Genomic DNA, 24,911 nt, shown 5'->3' with positions numbered 1-24,911 from the left:
TATTCATGAATGCATACAACTGCAGTATTTGTTAATTTATGAAATGCTTCGTCATTCAGAGATGATGTAAAATTCACAACAATTAAGTATTTAGAAAAATGACCAGTAATCCAACAAAACATGAAAATCCTCCATTTTACTGGAATTACAAAATTATTTAACGGCCAATTTCACAATAATAGAAGTATCTCATGTGAGAAGTGGACAATTATTCTCTCATTTGGTCAGCCATTGGATTGGGTGACAGTAAAATGATGATATAAAAAGCAATAGATTTTTTCAGTTTATTACACTACATTTTAAATCATAAGACATTCTATACAAAATCTAATTTTAAAATACAAGATTGCATTTGTACATATTGCACGAGGAGAATGTATTAAAAATAAAAAACTGAATTATGTTGCTCTTATATCTAATTATGAAAAGAAATGTATTTACATCAGTATCAAACAATTGTTTATATGTAAATAATATATTTCAGAAAATAATCTGTATGGTTTTTCTGCTTACATAAATGTCAGTGGCCAATGATTATTAGTTTAACAGAATTTATTTACAGAAAGAGAGTCTCAAGTCTTGGAATCAGATAAAAAAGCCATTAATGACAGTAAAAAAAACTCAACAGAATTGACTTGCTACGAATTATACAAACAGAAATGACCATATGTCAGTTCTTAGTGCTCCAAGGTGGTCATAAATTAGGTTGCATTTGATCTGAATTACCAGCCACTTATGGCATGTCAGAAGTTGTTTACAACCTACTCAGCATGCAGCATTTTGCCTATGATTCATATACTATCCATATTAAACAGTCACCCAGTTTGCAGTACACATCAAACGAAGTATCACATCACAATGCTTACACAAGTTCATCCATTAAGAAATAATCCAAAAAAAAAAATTAACAGAAAAGTTGGTACATTGGATATTATTCTCTCAATCTATATGCTCACTATAAGCACTTGGTTTGAGTCCAATATTTCAGAAATCAATATTGAGAAGAATAAAATGGATGAAATATTTTTTACAGCACTATAACTTTACTGCTTGCAGTTCAGCAAAGCAACGGCGCTGTTCTTCTTGTACTTAGCTATATGGCAGCTTATGGCTGGATGTTATGTGATCAAAAAATTGAATCCAATTACTATCTTTATGACCATTGACTTAGCCAGTCATCAGTTACATAAATTTGAGACACTTGTACCTGAGAGAAAATGCTAATGCCAAGAAGAGAGGAAATATATAAATGTGAAATGTGAAGTCATTCCCCTTTAATTTATACTGGTTTATGGTACATTACAATCATAAGCCTCAAGGACAAGGTATTTAATTTTCTGCAATAATATCAATTTTTTGGGCCTGAACAACAGTTCATGCCATGTAGTCATATCAACTCAAAAATTAATTCAATTTTTGTTTGAGGAATAACTGAAGAGTCTATATTGAAACTTTGATCACAGGTACTCCTGTCAGTGTTCTAAATATAAGCTTCATCAGTGCCCACGTAGTTCAAAGGAATTTGTATTAAAGAAATGTGCTTCACGCATTTTCCATCTGGATCACTTGATATACGTTTTACTGCAATCAGCAGAGTTTGCTGTTTCAGATAATTTCTTCACAGAAAAACTATGCTACAGACAGAGAAAAACAAATATGACAAATACAGATAATCTTGAATTCAGGAATTAACAATGTCTTGGAAAGAGGTAACTGGGGTGGTACTTTAACACAAACTTCAGTAATATTCATTCCTCCCCATTGCAATTTTTCTGTCAGCAATTGACACTACCTGTCTAAACAAGCAGCAAACAGATATCCAAAAGTAAATTTGGAAAGGATATATCGGGTGAAACCACATTCTTGATGTGAGAGAGATAATCAAAACCAGAAAATAAAGAAAATACGAGAAAGAACTGGTGCACAAAGACTGATGTCCTTTACAGCTTTATCAACACTGATCTTTAGACAAGAAAACGTGGTGTGAATCAATTTTAGTGGTTACCATCTGCCAATTACAAAATTTAAAAGTCAGAAAGATTGGATATTGGTATGCAAACACATTCCAAATCACAAAAAAGTGAGTGATGGAACTCCACAATGTGACAGTTGTAGGTAGAAGAGTGGACTAGCACTGGAAGACACCAGAGTTTATGAGACAGGCAATAGTTTCATAACTCCAATATTTGGAAAGTGAAATGAAAACATTATCAACGCTATTGAAGAATAGCTTGTAGTGTCCTGCTTTCCAGTACAACAATTACTACATTTAGAACATATCTGAATGTTTCAGGGCCCTATTGCAGTCTGAGTTTTCACAGCAATATTGAGCTTATTATCTGCCCAATGCAGTTTGAACTAATAAGACAAAATATTAAAAATTAAATAACAGACTATGAAGTCATACATAACTGTAGGGATAATCTGGAGGATTTCTGTATTTGGAAATATATTTGAAGTTTTTTTGGTTGTAACACATGCATTCCATCAAATGGAAAAGTTTGTAAAAACATTAGCAGTAGGCCTTTGAAGGGAAGGCTACTAGACATACTGACTGCTACATCACAAATGTTTTTGACTACAGTGGGTCAGTGAACAGTCCCCGTATATAATAGTGAGGACTCATTTTTCCAAGTTTATGAAATGTTCAAGATAAAACACAAGGATGAAGAAAGAGAACAGACAAAAGTGACACACTAAACAGAAAAATTTTGAAGGCCCCACTTCTTAATCTCAAAATGTCCCATTAGGAGAAAATAACAACACATTACACTTCACGTTGCAAATTTAAATGTTCCATGTTAGGTTATGCATTAAGCACTGTTAAGACTTTCATTTTCTTTTGTGAGTTGAGTGTTTAGAAGAAATTCTTTTTCCAACATGATGCATTGAATTAAATATTAAAAATAAACCTGAATGCTAATATTTAAGGGTAGTTTTATAATTCCAGATGTCTATATGTAATCATTGCATATGGCAGTTCTACCTCCAAAGATATACCATGTGAAGTGCTCACAGTGTTGCTAATCTTCTGAAGTTTTTTATTCACTGCCTGATAATGTGCATTTCCTACTTCTAAACAACGTTGCTTATTGGGCAGTCTGCTGTTACAGTCCAAAGATGCTAAGAAACATTAGCATGATAATATATGGCAGTGGTTTGCTATCTCATACTGTTCAGCATGAATGAAATGCAAGTTCATTCCACACTCAGTTAAGCACTATACACCAGGAAAAATTCATTATTTATTATTTCAGTGGCTTACAACCCCCTGTGCAGACACTTGTCTCAATAATTTTGTGTTCAGTTCCATTTCATGTTTGTTCTAGTGTTAATTTAAGATCTGTAGATTATAAAACATTTGTAGATACTCCTGCACATTTGTAAAGAGGATACCACTATTACTCCTTTAAATTGTGCTGTTACTAATATACAATGGTGTTATATAAACTGAACACATTTTCAAACTTCATAAAATACACTAACTTTCAAAATTGCGTTTAACAGTGTCACAGAGGCAGTAAAAATTTATTTCTGCAAAATTATTTTCAAAGAAATTTTATATTCAATATGGCAGTGAAAAATGACGTCTGCATCCAAAAACCATTTCTCAAAACAGGAAACACAGTCATTATTGTAAAAAATGAAGTGGAATACAATGATAAATGCAAAATATGTTCATGGTACGTAGGCAGTGCATTTTGTTGAGCCTCTACAAGAGAGCTGGGGATTATCTTCTTAACACAGAATGACACTAAATGCCATGCTCACTGCTTCAACATGTCTTTAAATTTTTTGCATTAAACTTTTTTCAATGTATGTAGAAACTCCATCAACGAAATTTGATGGTTTATGATGACATGGATACAAACATGCTTCCCCATTGCCCTCCTTAACATTAGTAAGGCAACCTGGCACAATACTGCAATAACAAAACACTATCTAAAATTCTATGAATATTTCTACAAAATTGAACAGAACTGAAGCTTCAGCTGGATAGATTTGTGTTGTTTACTCTTTGAATGTCTCAAAGTGCAATAAAATATATTAATGTATGCATCTGATCCAGACCAGAGTTTTTATTTTTTAAAAGTTGAAAACATTAATCGATAAGATTCATTTGGAGTCTACTGCAGTGTGGAAAGTATGAAAATTTCCTCTACTTTTTAAGTATGAGGAACATCAATATGAATAATATGTGAACAAATGGAATTAACCACAGGCAACATGATATTATAATGTGGCATATAAAAATTCTTATTATACTCTTACTTGTTTATATGGATGATTAAAAGCACTTATCTGAATTAACCTTACGTTATTAATAAGACTTGAACCCAGTCTCAGATCAACGCATATGATATCATGTTGGAATTTTACTATTAAGCACAAATGCCTTTCAATAACATTTCTGGATTGAAGAAATGGTCCACAGAAGATATTTGCGCTTATACTGAGACTTTGAGTTTCACATAAAATTCTTTTGTAAAGGGAAGGTTAAAACAAATTAATGTTTTATATCAGGAGATATTTTAATCAGTCAGCCATTTTAGGCTATATTAACAAAGAAAATCTGTACTGAGAACCAAACAGTCTTGATGGTGGCAACGATTTATCCACATTAAACACTGTGACCCAATGGCCCAATGTCAGTAGTTACAAACAGCAGATCGTAAGGCTGCTGCAACAGTCCACAGAAACAATACACTATGACAGTTGTTCCAAAAACTCATTGCTGGTTCACCATAAGAAATGAAGAAACTGTCAAAACTTCAACACTTCCAGCACTAGCCACACACTTCCTTATCACTGTACATCAAACACTGAACATCTGTCATATCACTAAAATTAATTGACTAACTCCTCCAGTATAAAAGTTCAGCACTTTCACTTTTCTACTGTCCACATAAACAAAGGCGCTGTTTGTCTCCAAATGAAACTATATTTCAATATATTTAAAAACGGACGGCTATATTCTCTCAGCTTCCGGCAATACATAAAATGCCACTGATGTGTTCTGTTTATGTTGTCCACAGGAGCAAACAGCGTAGTACATATGAGAAGTCATTTTTTATTTCTTGTACGTAAAGGCAGCACCTTAAGTTTCTTATAGCTTTAATTTTCATCAAACACACACACACAATTTATATTAGTGTTCTTGCTTCATCTAAACTCAATGTAAAGGCACCAGACTCAATGTCTCCTCAAAATATACATCCCAGTCTTTCTTAAAGCCAGCAAGCCCCTCCCAATCTAATTTTAATTCTTGTATAAATAATTCTCTGACAAAACAATTAACAAATAATCATTTCCATAACAGTAAGCAATATTTTTTCCAATCACATTAACAGCTACAATCCTAATATATTATATATAGATTCTAGATTTAAACACACTATATCTCATGTTAAGTCCACAAAGATCCTTCCCAATACCTTTACTTACTACAAAACAAGAGTTATTTTTCACAGCCTTCATTTTGGTGGTGTTTTTCATGTTCACGGGAAGATGAATAACATGTTTTCTACTAATGCCTGTGAAAAATGCTTCTTCAATCTTCCGTTCTTTTGCACCTCCGAATTAAACCATTTAGTCAATCACTATCACAACCATTAAAGTATTTTTCATATTAACATTAAGACAGTAGGAACAGTACACAAACAAGTTATACACTAACAATTAGTATCAGACATAAGATAACATGGCTCTCAGTGTAACATTTAAGTGAAACAGACAATAGATACACATTTGATCTACATAAGCACATTTGAAACATCACTACATTAGCTTACTTTGAAGTACAATTTCACGAGCTGTCATCAGAAGGGTACTGATACTATCTTAGTTGGGGTTTTTAAAATAAGTTCTGTTTAACTCCAGCACACATAATACAGACATTTACAGCACTACAACATTTTTTACTCAACTTTTTAAAAGTTTTTTACAGTTAAATGAGAAGTATTCCTACTTGAAAAGTAATTTTGAAATTTGTTATTTCATTCACACCAAGCAGTGAACAAAAACTGACTGTCACTAGTGGCAAGTAAGAAAGATGTAGATTACATGATTAAAATAAAAGAATAGGATGATTCCATCCAATGTAATGCCCAGATATCAAACTGCCTGTGACCAATTTACAGATACTTGCTCACATGTCCCTTAGTACTCAGTACTTTTGGACAATTACTATAGTGATTCAGCTTACATATGACTTATTTATAAAACATAATTTCAGTCAAAGAATAGTGAATCTCTTAAAACTTTATTGCACCATATCTACAACTTCTGTAATTACAAAAATGTGTTTAGAAAGAAAACAGTTTTTCTTTCTTATCAGAGAAAGGGGAAGGTTACTAAAATCAGTCAAATTCATTTCCAGTTGCTTAATAACTGTGTTTTATGCATATATCAGTGAAGGCAGATTTGTTCCCCACCGAAGATGGTGGTCCCCACATATTCCTCACAAATTTCAGTCACTTCATCAGAGACAGCCATTCTTTTCTAAAATTGTGCCAAACATTATGACAAAATTTTTTCTTACAAAAATAATGGGTCTTCAAATTATGAATCACAATTTAATGTCACAATAAAATGGAAATAGCCCATAGCAGCAGACACTGATATCCATTGCTGAACTGGTGGTGTCTTCCACTGTTTCTTATCTGTAGCAATCGTGTAACTATTTTGTCGAACTACTACTTTTTACTGTTGCTGAACCATAATATTGACACTGCAATAACTAAAAAAGGTTCATTTAAATAGAATCTGTAGAGACTTAAAATATAAAATGCTGCATTCACTGGGGATTTATTGAAGGTATGAAACTGTATGCTGCCTTCCCCTTCGATATATGCAATAAAAACAAATGAATATGAAAAACAGTCAATTTCAGTATTGTAAGGACTAGTACTTCAGGACCTGCTGAACACACTGCCATCTATGGGATCACATCCCATATCTCAGCAAGGAACGGTGGCAGCTTCTTGTTCTTCAGTTTGAGAGAGAAGCACATTTCTGAGTTCTGGTTTCCTAGAGTACGCAGTTCGGTAAGAACTGACAACAGCTTTGCAAAAATCGTTCCAGATTTGGGACGCCGCCTGTTGTCCACGTACGCTTTGAGAGCTTCCAGGTAAATTTCTTGTATCTTCTCTACTTTCCATCCTTCAACAAGTGATGGGCGCTCTGAAAACAGTTAAAACTTAAGTTAACTGTGTGTCCAATAAATATGTCAGGCTACGTAAAATAAAAAAAAGGCTTAAAATCAATACGCCACTACTGCTTAAAGTAGCTATCTACCTCAGTATTAAAATTTTTAACTATTATGTCAAAGTAAAATGCACTATTACCCATTAGTAAACTCCTGGTTTGTCAAATTCTCCAATTATTACTATACCTGCCCTTTTTCTTCATCTCAGGAGACCTCACATGAGGAAAAGTTACAGTATACAGAATTCTGAATATTTTAGCCAAGCACAAGGTCCACTGTTGGATCAGCCATTTTTTTATTTGTATATTTATAAGAACTTTTGTTTCTATTATAGCAATATGCCATTAAGCACATAGCCAATTTAGAGGTGGATATCAGTTTTGAATGTATGAAATATTTAAGCAATTTTCTGCTATGTGTCTATTCCACAAGATGTAAGAACAGCCCCTTTTCCTGTTGGCAACACAACATGGATGCAATGGAGTTTATCCCCTTTACATCAGCCCATTCCCCGTAACACTCATAATGCTGGATGCGATACCTGTCAAAAGGTAGTAATCAAACACTGTGCAGGTACTACAATAATGATACACATATTTTATTGAAATAATCACTTTATGACAATATAATGTGATTGGATAGATAAAAAAGTCTACTCACACCACCGCTTTGTGAGTAGATCATTTTATCTATCCAATCACATATTTTACTGAATATTAGACTAGCTATCAGTATTCTCAGGACACCATAATCAGTGATAGTTACTGGTAAGCAAATTAATTTCATACCGCAAGCTACATAATATAACCCAACTTATTACTCATCCTACTAGAAGAGAATAAGATGAAGCTGAATCATCTAGTACCATGAACTTGAAAGTAAAGTTGTCTTCATCCCAAAGGGTGGCATGGTTCTATTGGAGGTGGTATGTCCTTCCAAACTGACTTAACCAGACACTTAAAGGACCACTTTCAGTTTCACACGAACTCCAAACTGAAATGAACTTGGCTTTTTATAGATCCACAAATAACTGGCAGAGGGGAAAAATTCTAGGACGGACAGTTGACTGAACCATGGACTCTTATGTTTGTAAATTAACATATAAGCCACTAAGCCACTGAGCCGTACCCCATTAACACAGTTCCTGCTAACGACATACCTGAAAATATAACTATTGCAGTCAGCAGGGCATATTCCGCATTATCAACCTTCATTGCATACATCTGTCTGCAGAACCGCAACATGTCTTCTATCGTTTCCCCCATACCAGCCAGGTTGTAAGAATCCTTGGTGTAAGGCTGATTGTTGGCAAAAAGTATAGAGTCTGAGTTTACATCATAGCGTCGTGCCATGCGAAACATCATTACTTCACTTGAACATGCCTACAAAGAAAAAGAAAAAGTTAATCAAGAGAAGAAAAACAAAAGTGTAAAGAGAATCACAACTAACTGTAGATTTATACAAATATTCTTTCTTGAAAAAAACCATATTCTCAGGAATGATGCATTGGCCCTTACCTTTAGTAGTGCTATCTGATCTTCCCTCAGCAGTTTATCGAATCCTGGTAACCGCTTGGCGAATTCAACAATTAGTTGAACAGTTAATATTGTGATCTCAGTGATGTGCCGAAACCTCACGTCACTCTGATCCTCTCCTTCCGTTGGCTGACTCTGCGTAACATGAAAATACAGTTTTAGAAACAATCAGCTGTTACAGATGATTCAATTAAAATAAGACAGAGAATGATTAGAATTGTGGGTGGTTCACATCACTACTTTGAATTATCTGTAGCTGAGATTGACAGATTCTGGCCTTTTTGGTAGAAACTTAGTAGATCATCCAGTTTCAGAATGTCCATTATACAACTGAACCAGACAGTCAGAAACCATTTTCTCAATAGTGAAAATACATAGTTTGGAACATTACATACAATACAACTGAAATAATCTTAAAATTTGTAAAGTCACATGCAGATAGAATTCAATGGTAAAGCTTGCAAACATTCAGCAGATAAAGTGATTCTCTCACAGTCAGACTTTCAATTATTTTCACAATAAATTCCATACTCAAAAATGTGACAGCTGTCTGATGGTTATGTCGCTAAGGGATCTCAACAAAGCAAGTATCAGTTAAATTCCACCTTAGGTTATCAAGGTATTTTCCAACCCAATTAATTAGCCAAATACAGAAATTATTAAAGAGTGATTACTGATGATCATCAATCAGCAACATCATGTTACTTTAGAATGACTTTGGTTGTAATGTTACGTGTAAAATATTCTTGTGTGAAACACTGCTAAAGGGATCATAGTGTACAGTCAACAAATTTCAGCATAAAATACTTCAATACTATGAAGTACTACATAATATTTGTGTAAATTTCTAATGTGACATTTACCGTAACTCGTCTCAAATCTTCCTCAGAAGGAGACTCATATTCATTCTGGAAGTACACAAGCCTATGTATAAGCTCCTCTTGTTCAGGGCTCACAGGTTTTATTCCATTTGACAACGGTCTTTCTGGTTCCACCTGAAAATATGAATTGTAAAGAAAAATTATACATTTGTTCATCAGCTGCATACACAGTAAATTACAGTACAGTATTTGGTTTAAATCACAGGTGTTTCTATATAACCTTATTTTATACAGAAATGGCAGGAAACAGTACACATATCTGTGATGTAGTTTTTACTGTATCACATCCCACAATCATTGCATTAAACACTGCTACAGTGATTAATTAACAAATCTTGCTTGCTTACCTTGGCATCTATGTCTTTCAACATCATCACTTCTGGTGAACCATTCGTAGTAGAATTAGGTTTATCTTTATCTTTCTGTGCCTTTTTCTCTTTTCTTTTCACTGCACATTGGTATTCAGGTACTACACCTGTGACAAAAAAAGAAAGCAAAACTTATTAATTTGAGATCAAATGAATTTATTTTCTATTCCACTTAAACAATAATGATGTTCCTTATCTCATTAACGGTGCTTCACATTTACTGTAATAACTTCAAAGCAAAAATCAACATGGCTTTCACTGCCATTTTACGGCAAACTGCTCTGTAAGATATTCTGACTGGTTGTTTTGGATTAATCTACCCAATACATGTAGGTTCTTAAAAACAGTCTGTATCTCAATACTGCCTCAGTTATCATTTACAATTACTATCAAATAAGTGACATTATTTTTACAGGAATTGGAAATAAATACTGTCCTACAGTTATCTTCAGACTGATTGATCAACTACTGTACATTTGATTATTGGTGCGGCAACTAAGAATGGCTAACATCATTTTACATCCAACTGAAATCTCAAGCAAGTGTGTAATACATACACTCTGGCCTCATGCCCACAGTGAGGCACTTCTTCAGTCTGCACTCCTGGCACTTTCTCCTCATATACATGTCAATTTCACAGTTATTGCCATATTTGCACTGGTACACGGCATTTTTTGTTATGCTCCTCCTGAAGAAGCCTGAAATCAAACATAAGAATATTACTATATCAGACATGGATAAGAGGCGGTTTTTTTTTTGACCAAGATCAGATGCTAACTAATTAGTTGAAGGCTCACAAAATACTAATGACACTTACGTCACAATATCATTCTTAGCATAGTGATGGGAGAAGTTAGCACTGTTAAAGCCTCCAAAGTTATTCTTTGATAATTCTGATAGAAAAATGAAACAGAAACATTCAGAGCAGTAAAGTGAAAATGAATCAGAGTATAAATGGAAAAATTTTATTTCATCGAAACTCTGAAACTTTATTTTATTTTATTTATTTATTTATTTTTTTTTTTTGGGGGGGGGGGGGGGGTTGCTTCTATTATATTAAATAATACATTAAATTCAGACGAATACAACACTGATATTTTGAAGCAACCTTTAAAACTATCCTTTAAAATCTTAACCATAGACAATAACTTCGTTGTACCTATTTCATCCATTCAAACAACAAGCACGTAATACACTACATACAATTATTAGAGGACTATTTTACCAAACATAATATTCTTAAGTTGCCACAGGACTATGTCATGCAACTCCCACAACACCTGATTCTTACTACCATTTGATATCTTCAGGTGGAAATTGCTAGTGACTGCTTGGAAATAGCAACAGTTATGAGAGACCAAAACAATACTGGAGACGAACATTCAGCCATAGTCAATACCCAAGACACCTGTTAGATTTAAACATTGAAATGGCAAACATATCCATGGCAAAAAAAGAAGAAGAATGAAAGCAGGAGTTGAAGCTCTTGCAACAGTTGCTAAATACAAATAAGTAAATACAGATGAACTTCATGGAAATATATGTTGGCTCTGCACTCCATTAGACACATGAAGCAGGCTACCCAGTCATGGCAGAAAATGAATGTCTGATGGCACAATGAGATGTTCTCAAGACGACATCATATGCACGGCCCTAGAATAGGAATACTAGATCTCTGCCAAACAGTACAAACAAACACATACAGCATAAACAACTGTTAGGCTTAACACTATCTTTCTCAGCCAATAGATACAAAAACTAAGCTAACAAATTTGTTATAAGAATACAATAAGTAGATAAAATTAATATCTGTCAACTGAATCAATTCGTTTGATGTCAACATTAATAATAATAAAACAGCTTCCAAGAAACTGAAGTCCAATGATCTTCACAGAGCTAAGTTGCCATTGGCAAGTGAAACTTTCATCATCCCAGTCACAGCTGGTGCCCTGGGATGAAAAATCAGTACCAGCCCTTCAACATGCAATGTTGTTCATAAACTGATTCTTCATGACCACCCAATTACCCATCTAAAAGATAGCCTAGGTATGGGACATCTCCTGGAAGTGGATTAGTTCCATTGTTTGCAATACCCTATACATAAAGAGACTTTCAGAAAAGTGGATGCTGAAATGTTTGTACAATGAATAAAAGAAGGCACAAACTGAGACAACTAAGGCTTTTTGAACTCATTTTAATACTATAAACGGCTATTTGGCTACATTACTGACTCGAGAGTGAAACCTCGTTTCACAATTATTATACAGAAACTAGTGTACTGTCGAAGGAATGGCAATGCTGTGACTCCGCACCACCAAAGATGTTAAACATCCAAAAATTGACCAAACAAGTCATGGTGTCCATTTGCTGGAACAAACTGGGGTGTGGTATAACCAGAGAACATTGCACCAACTCCCTCGACTAGATGAGAGAGGTAGTTAAGATGAAACATCAATGGAAGTTCCTAAAAGGATGCTTTCGATGCAAGACAATGCACCTTCACACACAACCCATATTATAGACAACCACCTCCCTCTATGCACCTGGACTGGCCTCTTTTGGACTACAATCTGTTTCCTAACACAAAGAAACACCTGAATCGTCATCACTGCATTGAAAGTGGAGATATGAAACACGCTGCTGAATGGACTAGAAAGGCTGCAACAACAACGTAAAATGTGCATTAACATGAATGAGTATGCTGAACAAATATTTACGGTCAGAACTCAATATTCTGCACAAAGTCTGGAACTTTTCAGCCCCTGTTCTGTATACAAGATTATGAAATGTAATCATAACAATACAAATGGTTGATACTACCATACAATGAATTAGACAGACAGAAATGACTGACAGAAATGGAAGGTGCTACACTATGAACACATAACTGAACAGTAGCAAACTGGCAGTCAAGTATTTCCTTGCCTGTGGGATACATTGATTAAAATTTCATCCTTATGAGAGCTTATTTTTTATTTTCAATACAGACAAACCCACTCCTGCAGATAAAAAAAGTGAGTACCTGACGGGTGTTGGGTGTATCTAACACTAGCTAAACTTTCCAGGTAAAGTTAACCCGCCTGTGTGACTTATCACCTTCTGTAGGACTTTCAGAAAGGCCGAATCTTTGTGATGTGGTACATGGGAGCATTATACTGTCAGGTCATACATACAGTTGCCTGTAGTGCAATAGCTGCAGAACAAATGGTAACAAGATGGATTCAGGGTCCTTCCGAAAGGACTACATCACGAAAGGTTTGTAGGTTGTTCGACTGGGTCCGATGAATACACACATGGCTATAGCTGAAATCTGGACAAGGTTACAGATAGAATGTCACCACTAACCACTGGGAACAGGTTACCGAAAGCCGGATTGTGATCTCGAGTTGCAACGTGTAATTTATTGTAATCCACAAACAAGAGAGATACATATGCTGTAGGGCCAGAGTTACTTGGCATTCAGGTAGCATCCTACGGCATTCGGCGAGGTCGACGCCGTGTCCTTAGACGAGCTGGATAATGTTCACAGTAACCACAGTTCTCAAGAATCACTGCTATTATGTATGACAGCAGGGCCGATTTGACAATTATCGAAGGGAAGCTGAATGATCACCAGTAAATGCCAAGAATGGTAAATCCGGTTGTCAAACCCTTCCCGACCAGGGTAGCAAATAGCATACTCCGGCAGGATTGTGACAAATCCCACCACAGACGCCTCGAGGAACGCTCGGACCCTCGGACAGCCTGCCCCTCCCCGAGTCTGTCGTACAGAGCGTGCCTGGGATGTAAGGGGAAGACATTCCACATTCCGGGCAGCAACCTTCATTAACTGACATTCATTAACTGACGATGTGTGTGTTTTGGGTAAGGCAAGAAATTCCTTAAGGTTATATTTGGAGGCTGACTGCTTCCATGTTACAACAAATAAAGAGGTGTATTTGTGTCCACGGCGGTCACTACTCATCCTGATGTTTATGATGTATATCAGTTCCAAATGGAATGAAAATTTAATAACTTTATATCCATTAAGAGATGAACGTCTCCAACAAATTTTGACAAATATGGGGCTGTCGCTTCACGGTGTAACACTTTGCATTTCCAAACGTCACTCCAGATGGTAGGTACCTTTACAGCCCTCGCAGGTGAGCGCGTTGTAGTGGTAGCCGGAGGCGCGGTCTCCGCACACGAGGCACAGCTCCTCCTGCTGGCGGGGCGCGGTGCCCTTCTTCTTCTTGGCGTCGCAGCTGTCCGCGCTGTAGCCGTTCAGACTGCTCAGAGGCGAAAGGTCCTCCCGGCCTGCCAACACCAAAACCAGTCACGTTTCAATGCAAATGTCACCTACGGTTTTTTATTGTTTTTGATAGAACACTGTCGAGCTTCCAGCCACATCACGTCGTTAAATATACACGAGCTTTCAGAGGAGTGCTACTAGGGCGTCGACAATTGTGGCCGACAATGACCGAAGAGAACTCTTCCGAAAGCTCGTGGATATTTAACCACTTGACGTGGCTGGTTATTTAGTTCACATCGGCTTGAGACCATGCGTTCGTACATATATGGTCGTTTGGATTGGGCCGCACAGTATGACAATTAGCGTCCGTGTACAGTTCAGTACGATAGCACTGCAGAAAAAGTAATTAATTAATTTTAGAAGTAAAAGATGAGTTGCGATGGTAATAAAAATTTTGAAGGTAAGATGTACATTGAAATCTTTATAAACCTGTACAAAAGATAAAGGAAACCGTATCTCCTGCTATAACATCCAGCTAGCTTAATCCGTAAAACTATGGGAATGACTTCGCAAGAAAATTTAGCACACTATCGTTGTCTAAAAAATACGGCAAATCAACTGCGAAATTGTACATATAGACCCATGTTTTTACATACATTATGTTGCGTAAAATTACACACTATTGCTTTTTTACCCTCCTTCAAATTTCCCCATAATGCTCCCTTTGAAAGATATCCGAATCTACTTTTACATACATACTCCAAAAACCATAGTATGATGCATGACGGAGGATACCTCGTTAAATATGCGCGAGCTCTCACACGGAGAGGGAGAAAGAAACGAGTCTTTATATGCCTCTGTACGAGCCCTATCTTCTTTTATCCTATTTTCATATGTGCTCAAATTTCCCCATAATGCTCCCTTTGAAAGATATCCGAATCTACTTTTACATACATACTCCAAAAACCATAGTATGATGCATGACGGAGGATACCTCGTTAAATATGCGCGAGCTCTCACACGGAGAGGGAGAAAGAAACGAGTCTTTATATGCCTCTGTACGAGCCCTATCTTCTTTTATCCTATTTTCATATGTATGTCAGCAGCAGTGGAACAGATTTGCAGTCAACTACAAATGGCGGTTCTCTAAATTTTGTCAATAGTGTTCAGCGAAAAGTATGTCGTCTTCCCTCCAGGGATTCCCAAGGAGTACACGAACCATCTCTGTAACACTCGTGTGATGATCAAATCTACGGTGACAAATCTAGCAGAAAGTTTCTGCTTCTGAATTCGTTCGATACCTTCGTTTAATCCAACGGTGTGAGAGGAGAGGAGGGGGCGGCAGCGGCGGGCGGCAGGAGGAGAGTGGACCTCAAACATTCAAGAATAGATTGCAAAAATGTTCTCCTTTACGTAAGAACCACACTTTCCCAAAATTCGCACAAAAAACCAAAGCAGAATATTCGCCTGCCCTACTACCATCCTTACTTGGTCGTTCCATTTCATGTAGCTTTGCAGTGATGCATCTACAAGTTTAATCGACATGACTGGGTCACGCAGTACACTGCTAATGCTGTATTCGAACATTACCGGACTGTTTCTCCTACTCATCAGCCAGATAATTTAAAGATGTGAAGTATCTTGATTTCTAAAAATGATGTTCTAATGCAACAGAACGAAATTAATTGCAAAAAATGGTTCAAATGGCTCTGAGCACTATGGGACTTAACTGCTGTGGTCATCAGTCCCCTAGAACTTAGAACTACTTAAACCTAACTAACCTAAGGACATCACACACATCCATGCCCGAGGCAGGATTCGAACCTGCGACCGTAGCGGTCACGCGGTTCGGGACTGTAGCGCCTTTAACCGCACGGCCACTCCGGCCGGCGAAATTAATTGCACTTTGAGGCCGATTATGAAGGACGTGCTTCTTCTTCTTCTTCACTTCCCAAGATTCGGGATTTCAGTTCTCGAAAGCAGTAATGATATTGTGTGAAGTATTGTACTGCTACGATTATCCGTAATAAAGAGCTTTGAGTGCTGTCGAGACTGAAAGTGGGGCCAACAAAAGACAGAGGCCCGAAGTTTTCCGACTAGTAGTGATTACACCGATTCAGAACCACAAGTGCGTTGTTGCATCAAAATCATAATCTACATTAAGATCTTACGATGAATGACGCTTTCTCAACTGCCATACTAGACCGTATTTAGTCAACTGGCGAATGTTCTAGTAGCTCTACAGAGTATCTCATATTTGCATTGCCTGAGAAGAGTTGTTGCATGTCCTCCTGAGGGATATCGTGCCAAATTCTGTCCAATGGGCGCATTAGCTCGTCAGGATCTCGAGCTGGGGAGAGGTACGACTACCTTGGTGGTCAAGGTGGAATTTGGCAAGCATAAAGACTAGAAACTCTCGCTGTGTGCGGGCGGGCATTATCTCGCTGAAATGTAAGCCCAGGATGGCACAGAATATCTCCGACGTACAGCTGTGCCGTAAGAGTCCCGCGGATGACAACCCAAGGGGTCCTGCTACGAAATGAAATGGCATCACAGGCCACCACTCCTGGTTGTCGGGTGGGTGACAGTCCGGTTCGTATCCCACTGCTGTCCGGGAGTCTCTAGACACGGTTTCGCTGGTCGTCGGAGCTCAGTTCGAAGCGGAGCTCATCACTGAAGACAATTCTACTCCAGTCAACGGGATTCCAGGGCGAAGACGTGTCTGGATACGCCCCGGACAGCGGCGGAATACCAATATGATAATGTCGCTCGCCATACGCCCTCACAACCGAGAATGATGGTCTGGGGAGCCATTTCTTGTAGCAGAACCCCCTTGGTTGTCATCTGCGACACCCTCACAGCACAGCGGTACATCGACAATATTCTACGCCTAGTTTTGTTGCCCTTCATGACAAACCATCTAGGGCTTAAATTTCAGCAAAATAATGCCCGACCGCATATGGCGGGAGTTTCTACTGCTTGTCTCCGTGCTTGTCAAACCCTCCCTTGACCAACAAGGTCGTCGGATGTCTCCCCAGCTGAAAACGTTGGAGCATTACGGTCAGGGCCCTCCTACCTGGTTGGGATTTTGACGATCGAAAGTGCCTACTGTATAGAATTTGGCACTCAGGAGGGCGCCCAACAACTCTGTCAGTCAATGCATAAGGGGCAGAGGTGGATCAACGAGTTTTTCTGTCGAATAAGCCAACCAATTTTTCTGAAATTTTAATCATTATTTTGTCTGTACCTGTACAGTACACGTACCGGTTTCTGTCCCATTCGAATAATTCCTTCGTGGTGGGTCGTCTTCTTTTTTTTCTTGGACTGTAATTCAATAACATTTTCGCGCCACTTATATTTTCTCGAGTATTTTAACCATTTTCATTACATAAAGAGGAAGGTATCACGCGTTTTGATATTACATAAAAGTATGGTCTCCAGCCCTAACACAGCACGCCGAAGAGCCCTCCAGCTGGAGTGGGAATCCACGCGTAAATAGGCAGTGTCGAATCAGGAGGCGCTTTACAAGCATTTCTCCTCTTCTCGCGTGCACTTGGACTAGAACTCACGCAAAACAATAAAAAGTATCCTCCGGTACACACAGTCTGTAATTTTTTAAATTCTGTACCACTTTCAAGACTCTTAGTTTGCATTCTACTTTTATAGCTAAAATTCTGAAAGCTGTAAAAATACAAACGTGTTAACTAAAATGTGTTTTGAGGCCCATGAGTGCCCCCCTCCCCTGTCTCACTCTTCGTTATGTGCCTGGCTTTTGCCAAAGTCGACAGTGGAAACTTGGCAATCACGGCGGGAGTAGCACAGAACGGCAAAACCAGAGAGAGAGAGAGAGAGAGAGAGAGAGAGAGAGAGCAGTTAGGGCGACAGCAGGCAGCGCTCCTTCCGCCAGAGCAGCTTGGGTCGCGTCTCAGGCGTGGCTGGTCCGCAACCTTGCCGCGGCTGGCGGCAGATGTGGCGCCATCTGTCACTCGCAGGACAACGGCCCTATAGTTCACAGCCCCCACCACCGGGGATCGAACTGCGCCACGCCACGCCGCGCCGCATGCAACCCGACACTATGTAAAGCCTGTTCCTCGCACAGTGTTTGACTATAACAGGAGCAGGGGGGTGCAAACTATCCGTGCGGACGCTTACTGTGCACCCTACGCTGAATTAGCTCGTCAGTAGCAACTCCGTGACAGGAAACTGAAGACCGCTTGTGCCGAAACTATCTGATTTACTTTTGTAACACATTGATTTCCACCGCGCTTTCTTAGCTACTACGTTTTCGGCTCATGAGGCTGGCTAACTCTTGGCCAGTATTTAGTCAACTCAATGATTTAGTAGCTCTACAGTAAATTTCATATTTGCGGTGAGACAGCTGAAGGAATACCACTACAAAGATCCACTAGACTGATGGTCTGCCAAGATGGAGAAAAAGTGTGCGACACTGTATGCAGAAGTAAAGTTTTGGTGGTACTAAGAAGGAAATAGGTAGAGAAGCACACAGTATTGAGGATAAAATAGTTGTACCACTAAAGCGTAAATTGTATGAGTGTGGGGGTGTGAGGAGGGAATCGAAAAGTCACCCAAGCGTTGGCGGACAGTTGTAAATATTGAAGGAAAATATATTGCTCATGACTAAAGTCTCTTATGTGCAAAAATACTCCATACACCCTGTTCTAGCCCCGCCCTATAAAGTATAATATGGGCGCCCCTGCTCAGTGACATCCAAAATACTTAAAATATAATTTCAAATCTTCGCAAAACTTTTTCTCGCTTACATGCTTCACGTAAAATATTTAACACAATAACTCATTTATGAAGTAATGAGAGCGCTGAAACTGTTTTCGACTTGAGCGTTCGATTCTTTAAAGAATCAAATTAGTGCGGTGCTGAAAACACAGCACTCCATCATGTGAAATGCTGACGTTGAGATGCTTAGTACCTACACTACCGCGCTTTTACTGTCGTCAATCAGGCTGGCCTTTAAGCGCCTTTTACACGACAGACTTTCTTCTCTGAATTAACTACTCACCTACTTGAAACTTCCTGGCAGATTAAAACTTGTGCCGAACCGAGACTCGAACTCGGGACCTTTGCCTATCGCGGGCAAGTGCTCTACCAACTGAGATACCCAAGCACGACTAACGCCCCGTCCTCATAGCTTTACTTCTGCCAGTACCTCGTCTCCTACCTTCCAAACTTTACAGAAGCTCTCCTGCGAACCTTGCAGAACTAGCACCCCTGAAAGAAAGGATATTGCGGAGACATGCCTTAGCCACAGCCTGGGGGATGTTTCTAGAATGAAATTTTCACTCTACAGCGGAGTGTGCGCTGATATGAAACTTCCTGGCAGATTAAAACTGTGTGCCGGACCGAGACTCGAACTAGGGATCTTTGCAAAGGTCCCGAGTTCGAGTCTCGGCCCGGCACACAGTTTTAATCTGCCAGGAAGTTTCATATCAGCGCACACTCCGCTGTAGAGTGAAAATTTCATTCTACTCACTTACTTGTCAAAGTCAACTGCAGCGCCTCTGGCGTTTTATTCCTGCACTGAGTTTCGTCTGTCTCGAGTGGTAATTTTCGTCTTCGTGTCATCACAAAAACTGAGTGTCTTGTGAAAGCTGTCTGCTGCGCAATTTGGACATCTTAACGGTGAAAGTGAGGTTGCGAGGGACTGTCATCGAAAATTATTTTTCTCGTCAAATAATTCTGATCTTTTCACGGTTGAAATAATTTATATTAAAAAATTGTATCTATTTTGCGTTCTTATTTCTACTAGTGTAGCTTTTTCTCTGTAAAACGTAAACAGCTTTGCAGGTTTCGGATTTTTCGTGTATCTTGCAAGAGAATATTGGCAGGGAAAAATACCAGGACCCTGCTTAACTTTTCAGTGTGTCATCAACACAAAGTAGACAACAGAATAAAGATTAAGGAGACACGAAACCACAAAACCCATTTCTGTAACAAGAGTGAGCTCGACCAGAATATGCTAACTTTCCATTTTAGCAGACGCCAAGGAAGTCCCTTGTTTCTGCGCACGCGCAATGTGCAGCACACTCCGAAATTTAAACTCTATACGCGGCACACACTACAGATCATTGACGTCACAATTTAGAGGTCGCTGACGTCATTGATAGAATCGCGACGTGGTTGGTTGCTGATTTACGCGGAGGGTGGACGCAGTCTGAGTAGTCTATTTTCGATTAGAAAGACGCTCGTGTAAAACGGACTTCAAAGGCGCCTGTGCTACAGAAGCACGTGGCTGTTGTACGGCGCAGGTAGCAGGCGGCTGTGGCTGTTGCGGCGGCGGCGGCGGCGGCGGCCAGGCCCGGCGTAGGGGGCAGTGTGCGGCCTTGACTCGTTCCGCGCTCGCCGCTCTCCTCGCTCAGGCGCGCAGCGCAGCGCCGCGCCGCGCCGGTTCGCACTGGCGAGTGGCGACAGCTCGGCTCGCACGCGGGCCGCCGTCGCGACAGTTCCGGCGCGGATGTGCTCCGCAGGCGCCCAGCCCGCAACAGCCTGGGCGCTCGTTTGCTCGCCCTCTACCGCTGACCACTGTTCGGTGGGTGCGCACTGCTGACGCGTACTTCACATTTATTTGCAAATTCCGCATTTTCCAAAATTACCTATACGAGTTGCGGGTACTGAAAGCGCAGCGCACGATCGTCTACAACGGGCGTGGAGAACCTTCGGTGACCCGCGCGATTCACTTTAGCTTCGCGCGCAGCCACGTTACGTGGCGCTATAGCAGGGCTCCGGGCGCATGAAGTAAAACTGTAGCGTCCGTGACAATGTTTATGGGGTAAGGCAACCATATGAATGGCATCCCGTTCTCGACACACCACGCCACCAAATTGCGCCTGGAAACAGCATTTTTGAGAGTACATTCGTTTTATGTACATCCGATCTTCAAATGTTTACATCTACTTAAAGTTTTAAACATGGCTGCGTGGTCAGCGACCGTTTACAAAGCAAAATCAAAGCAACAACAGCCCTCGGTCGCAAAATTAGTCTGATGCTACCTGTGGCTTGACATGTGTGAGCAGCCCATAGTTGCTTGTCTTCCATGTATTCCCTTTTAAAATTTTGTGACTAAAGCTTTGTCGTTTGATATTTATTTTGAACGTGACATGCCACTTTGAATGTTTTACTTCTGATGAAGGCACTCATAGTAGTGCCGAAACCAGGCCAAAGGACTTAAGTTTTGCGATCGAGGGCTGTTGTTGCTTTGATTTTGCTTACATTTACTTACGTGTCGGGAACATTGTTCCTTTACTTACAATGTTTTACAATAGCTGTCTTAAATGCTTCCGCTGCAAAATTCTGCAACGGCGTTAGTAAAGAAACAGTGTTCACGACACGTACACAAATATAAACATCTGAAGATGGGATGCCGGGTACCTTGAAATGTCATCATGGAAAAATAAACACCTATAAAAGCAACCGGTTGCAGCCAATTCATTATAAATTACCTTCAAATTCAACGGTTGCAGTGACGAAGAGAAAACAAAATACAGCAAAGAGACTGGCAGTTCTAGTAGACAATCGATTCGGAGTAACTTTCCGACTTTTGGTCACAAGCACGTCATTCCAGTGTTCGCAGTTTAGTGTGTTAATATCCATAAATACTACTAGCAGATAGACAGATATCCAGGGACCACCGGCCCTGTACACCACGCGCTGCTTCCACAAACTGCCTCCACTCCTTCCTGTTTCGTGCCCGGTTCCTCCAGGTGTCTTCAATCCCCAGGTCTGCTAGGTCCTTCGCCAGGTCGTCCATCCAGCGCAGTCTTAGCCGTCCAACGTTTGGTGTTTGGTTTCCCCTCTAGTGCCATTTTCGCCTGTCTTCCATCTGGCATACGGGCTACATACCCCACCCATTATATTCCTTTGCTCTTTATCTTCTGTAGGATAGTTGGTTGTCGCATCAGAATGTTTATTTCCTTGTTTTTCCACCTCCTCCATTCTCCGTTATCTAAAACTGGTTCCCACAGCTTCCTCATTACTCTTCTTTTAAATACGAATAAAAAAAAGTTCAAATGTGTGTGAAATCTTATGGGACTTAACTGCTAAGGTCATCAGTCCCTACGCTTACATACTACTTAACCTAAATTATCCTAAGGTCAAGCCGGACGCGGTGGCCGAGCGGTTCTAGGGGCTTCAGTCCGGAACCACGCGGGTCCTACGGTCGCAGGTTCGAATCCTGCCTCGGGCATGGATGTGTGTGATGTCCATAGGTTGGTTAGGTTTAAGTAGTTCTAAGTCTAGGGGACTTACGACCTCAGATGTTAAGTCCCATAGTGCTTAGAGCCATTTGAACCTAAGGACAAACACACACACACACACACACACACACACACCCATGCCCGAGGGAGGACTCGAACCTCCGCTGGGACCAGCCAAATATTAATAGTTTTTCCTTTTCTCACTTCGCCATGCTCCATGTTTCTGAACCGTACATTACTGCTGGGCATATAACTGTGTTGTAGATTTTCATGTTAGTGTTCACTGAGATCGATTTAGAGCCAAGCGCCTCTCTGAGGGAATGCATGCATTTCATTCCCACTGCTATTATTTCCTTGATGTCCATTTTTATGTTGTTGTCCGTGGTAAACCAAGATCCCAAGTATTTGAACTGGTGTACTCTCTTGAACCTCTTGCTCTCTATCTCAAGAAAATCTTCCTCCTCTTGTCTTCTTCCTGGGGTCAGTTGCCTTGCAACGGCCACTGAAGTCCCAAGTCTGGATAAAGGAGGAGGGTTGAGCATTGGGCAAACAACCCAATCCTGTAAAAAAACTTTTTGTTACGAAACGCAAACTACTTGCTCTGACATGGATGCATACAGTATTAGCAGCCATTTTTTTTAAATGTCTGTACAAAAATGCTTTTGATCACTGATCGCGAAATATCCGAAAATGCATCACGGTACTATTCGAGCTCTCTCTCTCTCTCTCTCTCTCTCTCTCTCTCACACACACACACACACACACACACACACACACACACACACACACACACACACACGAATTTCTTATGCCCTGATCGGCCAAAGTACAACGAGCACGTGCTTAATAGCGTATTACCCTACCTCTGACGCGTATTACACAGGACTGTTTCAGGAACAGTTTTCCACGCAAGCAACTTATCATTTGACGCCCACCCCCTTTCCATTTTTGCTTCGTACACTTTGACCCGTGTCAGTTTTGGCTACTAATTGTAATGCTAACTGTGTAAAAATCTTGCACTTGTACGACCCTCGAGCCCTTTTCAACTCTGCTCCCCAAGCGACCGCCACCTTAAAAACCAACTGTGATATGTCCTGTATAGAAATCTTAAGGCAGCTGCAGTGCCTCTAGCGTCCCCCCACCCCCACCCCACCCTAACCCGTAGCCTATCAACTTCGCGCTTAGGCCTTAAAGCGGCCGTGGCAATACAGTGGCGATTCTGCCTGGCGTAGTGTTGACAAGTCCTTAGCAGGTTTCCGGAGGTATGAGACACCAGACGTCTACGCAAATAAATTATGGGCTAATTGTTTGTGGGAGCTGAAACCCTACAGCGTCCCAGCTTTGTTCAACCGGGTTCAGATCAAGCAGATTTGGTGAGCTAGACATCAACCCGAGTTCACTTTAATGCTCCTTAAACCAATTAACAACGATTTTGGCGTTTTCACAAGGACTCGTTTCCTGCTAGAAGATACAACCGCCGCCGGGGGAAGACATTCAGAATGAAGACAATGTTCACGTAGTCCACAGCTGTCGAGGCGCCTTCCACTATTATCACATGTCTCACGGAAGCACAGGCGACTGTCCCACACAGCATAACGCTGCTCACGCTTGCCCGCAACGGCGGCGAGTTGCATGTCTCCAGCAGTTCACCTGGATGACAACGTATCTGGACACGAGAACCGATTTGGTGTAATACGAAACGCGATTCATCCGACGAGGAGATACGTACCGTTGATCCGCAGTCCAATCTCAATGATGCCGTACCCACTGCAATCGCAGTTGATGATAACGCTGGAACGGTGTGCTCCGGCATTATACTCATCTATCAGCTTTGGCACTGATCGCCGCCTATCCCCCTTTACAAGCTGGCAACCCTCCAACGTACACGTGATGTGATGAGGCGTGGCCGCCAAACACCTTATCGCCTGTAAGTAGTTCAATCGTCTTTCAACTACGTACCATAGATGCTGACGACAATAGAATCCGAATAGCAAACCTGCTTCCCCGTTGCCGAGATCGTCGTTCGCAGACGGGTCTATACAATCCACCCTTTGCCAAAGTCGCTTACGTTTCTGGATCCCCCCCACCTATTTGCGACTCGGATCGTTGCTGGAATGATTCTTGCGGTGGGCAGTGGTCATAACGTTTCGGTTCGTCAGGGTAAGTGTGCTCTGTTCAAAGTCCCACGAGTCACTACTTGGTGAAAAGTTTTGGCTGGTTTGAAGACTGCAGTACTTTACTAGCATAGTCCTGGTAGAAGTGCTATGCCTCGCCTTGCTTTCCTCCACATTCTCAACTGACTTATCCAGCGAATATTCAGATCTTAATGTGGAATCCGAATCACGGTTCAGCTTGCCACTTTCACATTGACAAATTATTGCCAGTGGTGAAAAAAGCACGAATCACGCACAAAATGACAGGAGCGACTGGGATCAGAACCCTGGGATTTCTGAATTTGCCGTCT

The 24,911-nt window shown here is 40.2% G+C and overlaps 1 protein-coding gene across 1 annotated transcript in view; it reads right to left on the bottom strand.

Annotated features, from left to right (window-relative positions):
• Positions 1–270: 270 nt before the first annotated feature.
• LOC126474405 (ecdysone receptor) overlaps positions 271–24,911 on the bottom strand; it is a gene marked incomplete at its 5' end in the record, with an annotated part of 550,398 nt that continues 525,757 nt past the window's right edge. Inside the window, 7 exons of the mRNA XM_050101874.1 lie at positions 271–7,182; positions 8,367–8,589; positions 8,725–8,877; positions 9,606–9,737; positions 9,971–10,098; positions 10,549–10,689; positions 14,117–14,287. Coding sequence (XP_049957831.1) covers positions 6,938–7,182; positions 8,367–8,589; positions 8,725–8,877; positions 9,606–9,737; positions 9,971–10,098; positions 10,549–10,689; positions 14,117–14,287 — 1,193 coding nt within the window. The remainder of the gene's footprint in view (positions 7,183–8,366; positions 8,590–8,724; positions 8,878–9,605; positions 9,738–9,970; positions 10,099–10,548; positions 10,690–14,116; positions 14,288–24,911) is intronic.

Source organism: Schistocerca serialis, chromosome 4 (genome assembly GCF_023864345.2).
Source record: "Schistocerca serialis cubense isolate TAMUIC-IGC-003099 chromosome 4, iqSchSeri2.2, whole genome shotgun sequence".
Taxonomy (NCBI): Eukaryota; Metazoa; Arthropoda; class Insecta; order Orthoptera; family Acrididae; genus Schistocerca; species Schistocerca serialis.
The sequence above is the reverse complement of the archived record's forward strand: the minus strand, read 5'-3'. Positions and strand labels throughout refer to the sequence as shown.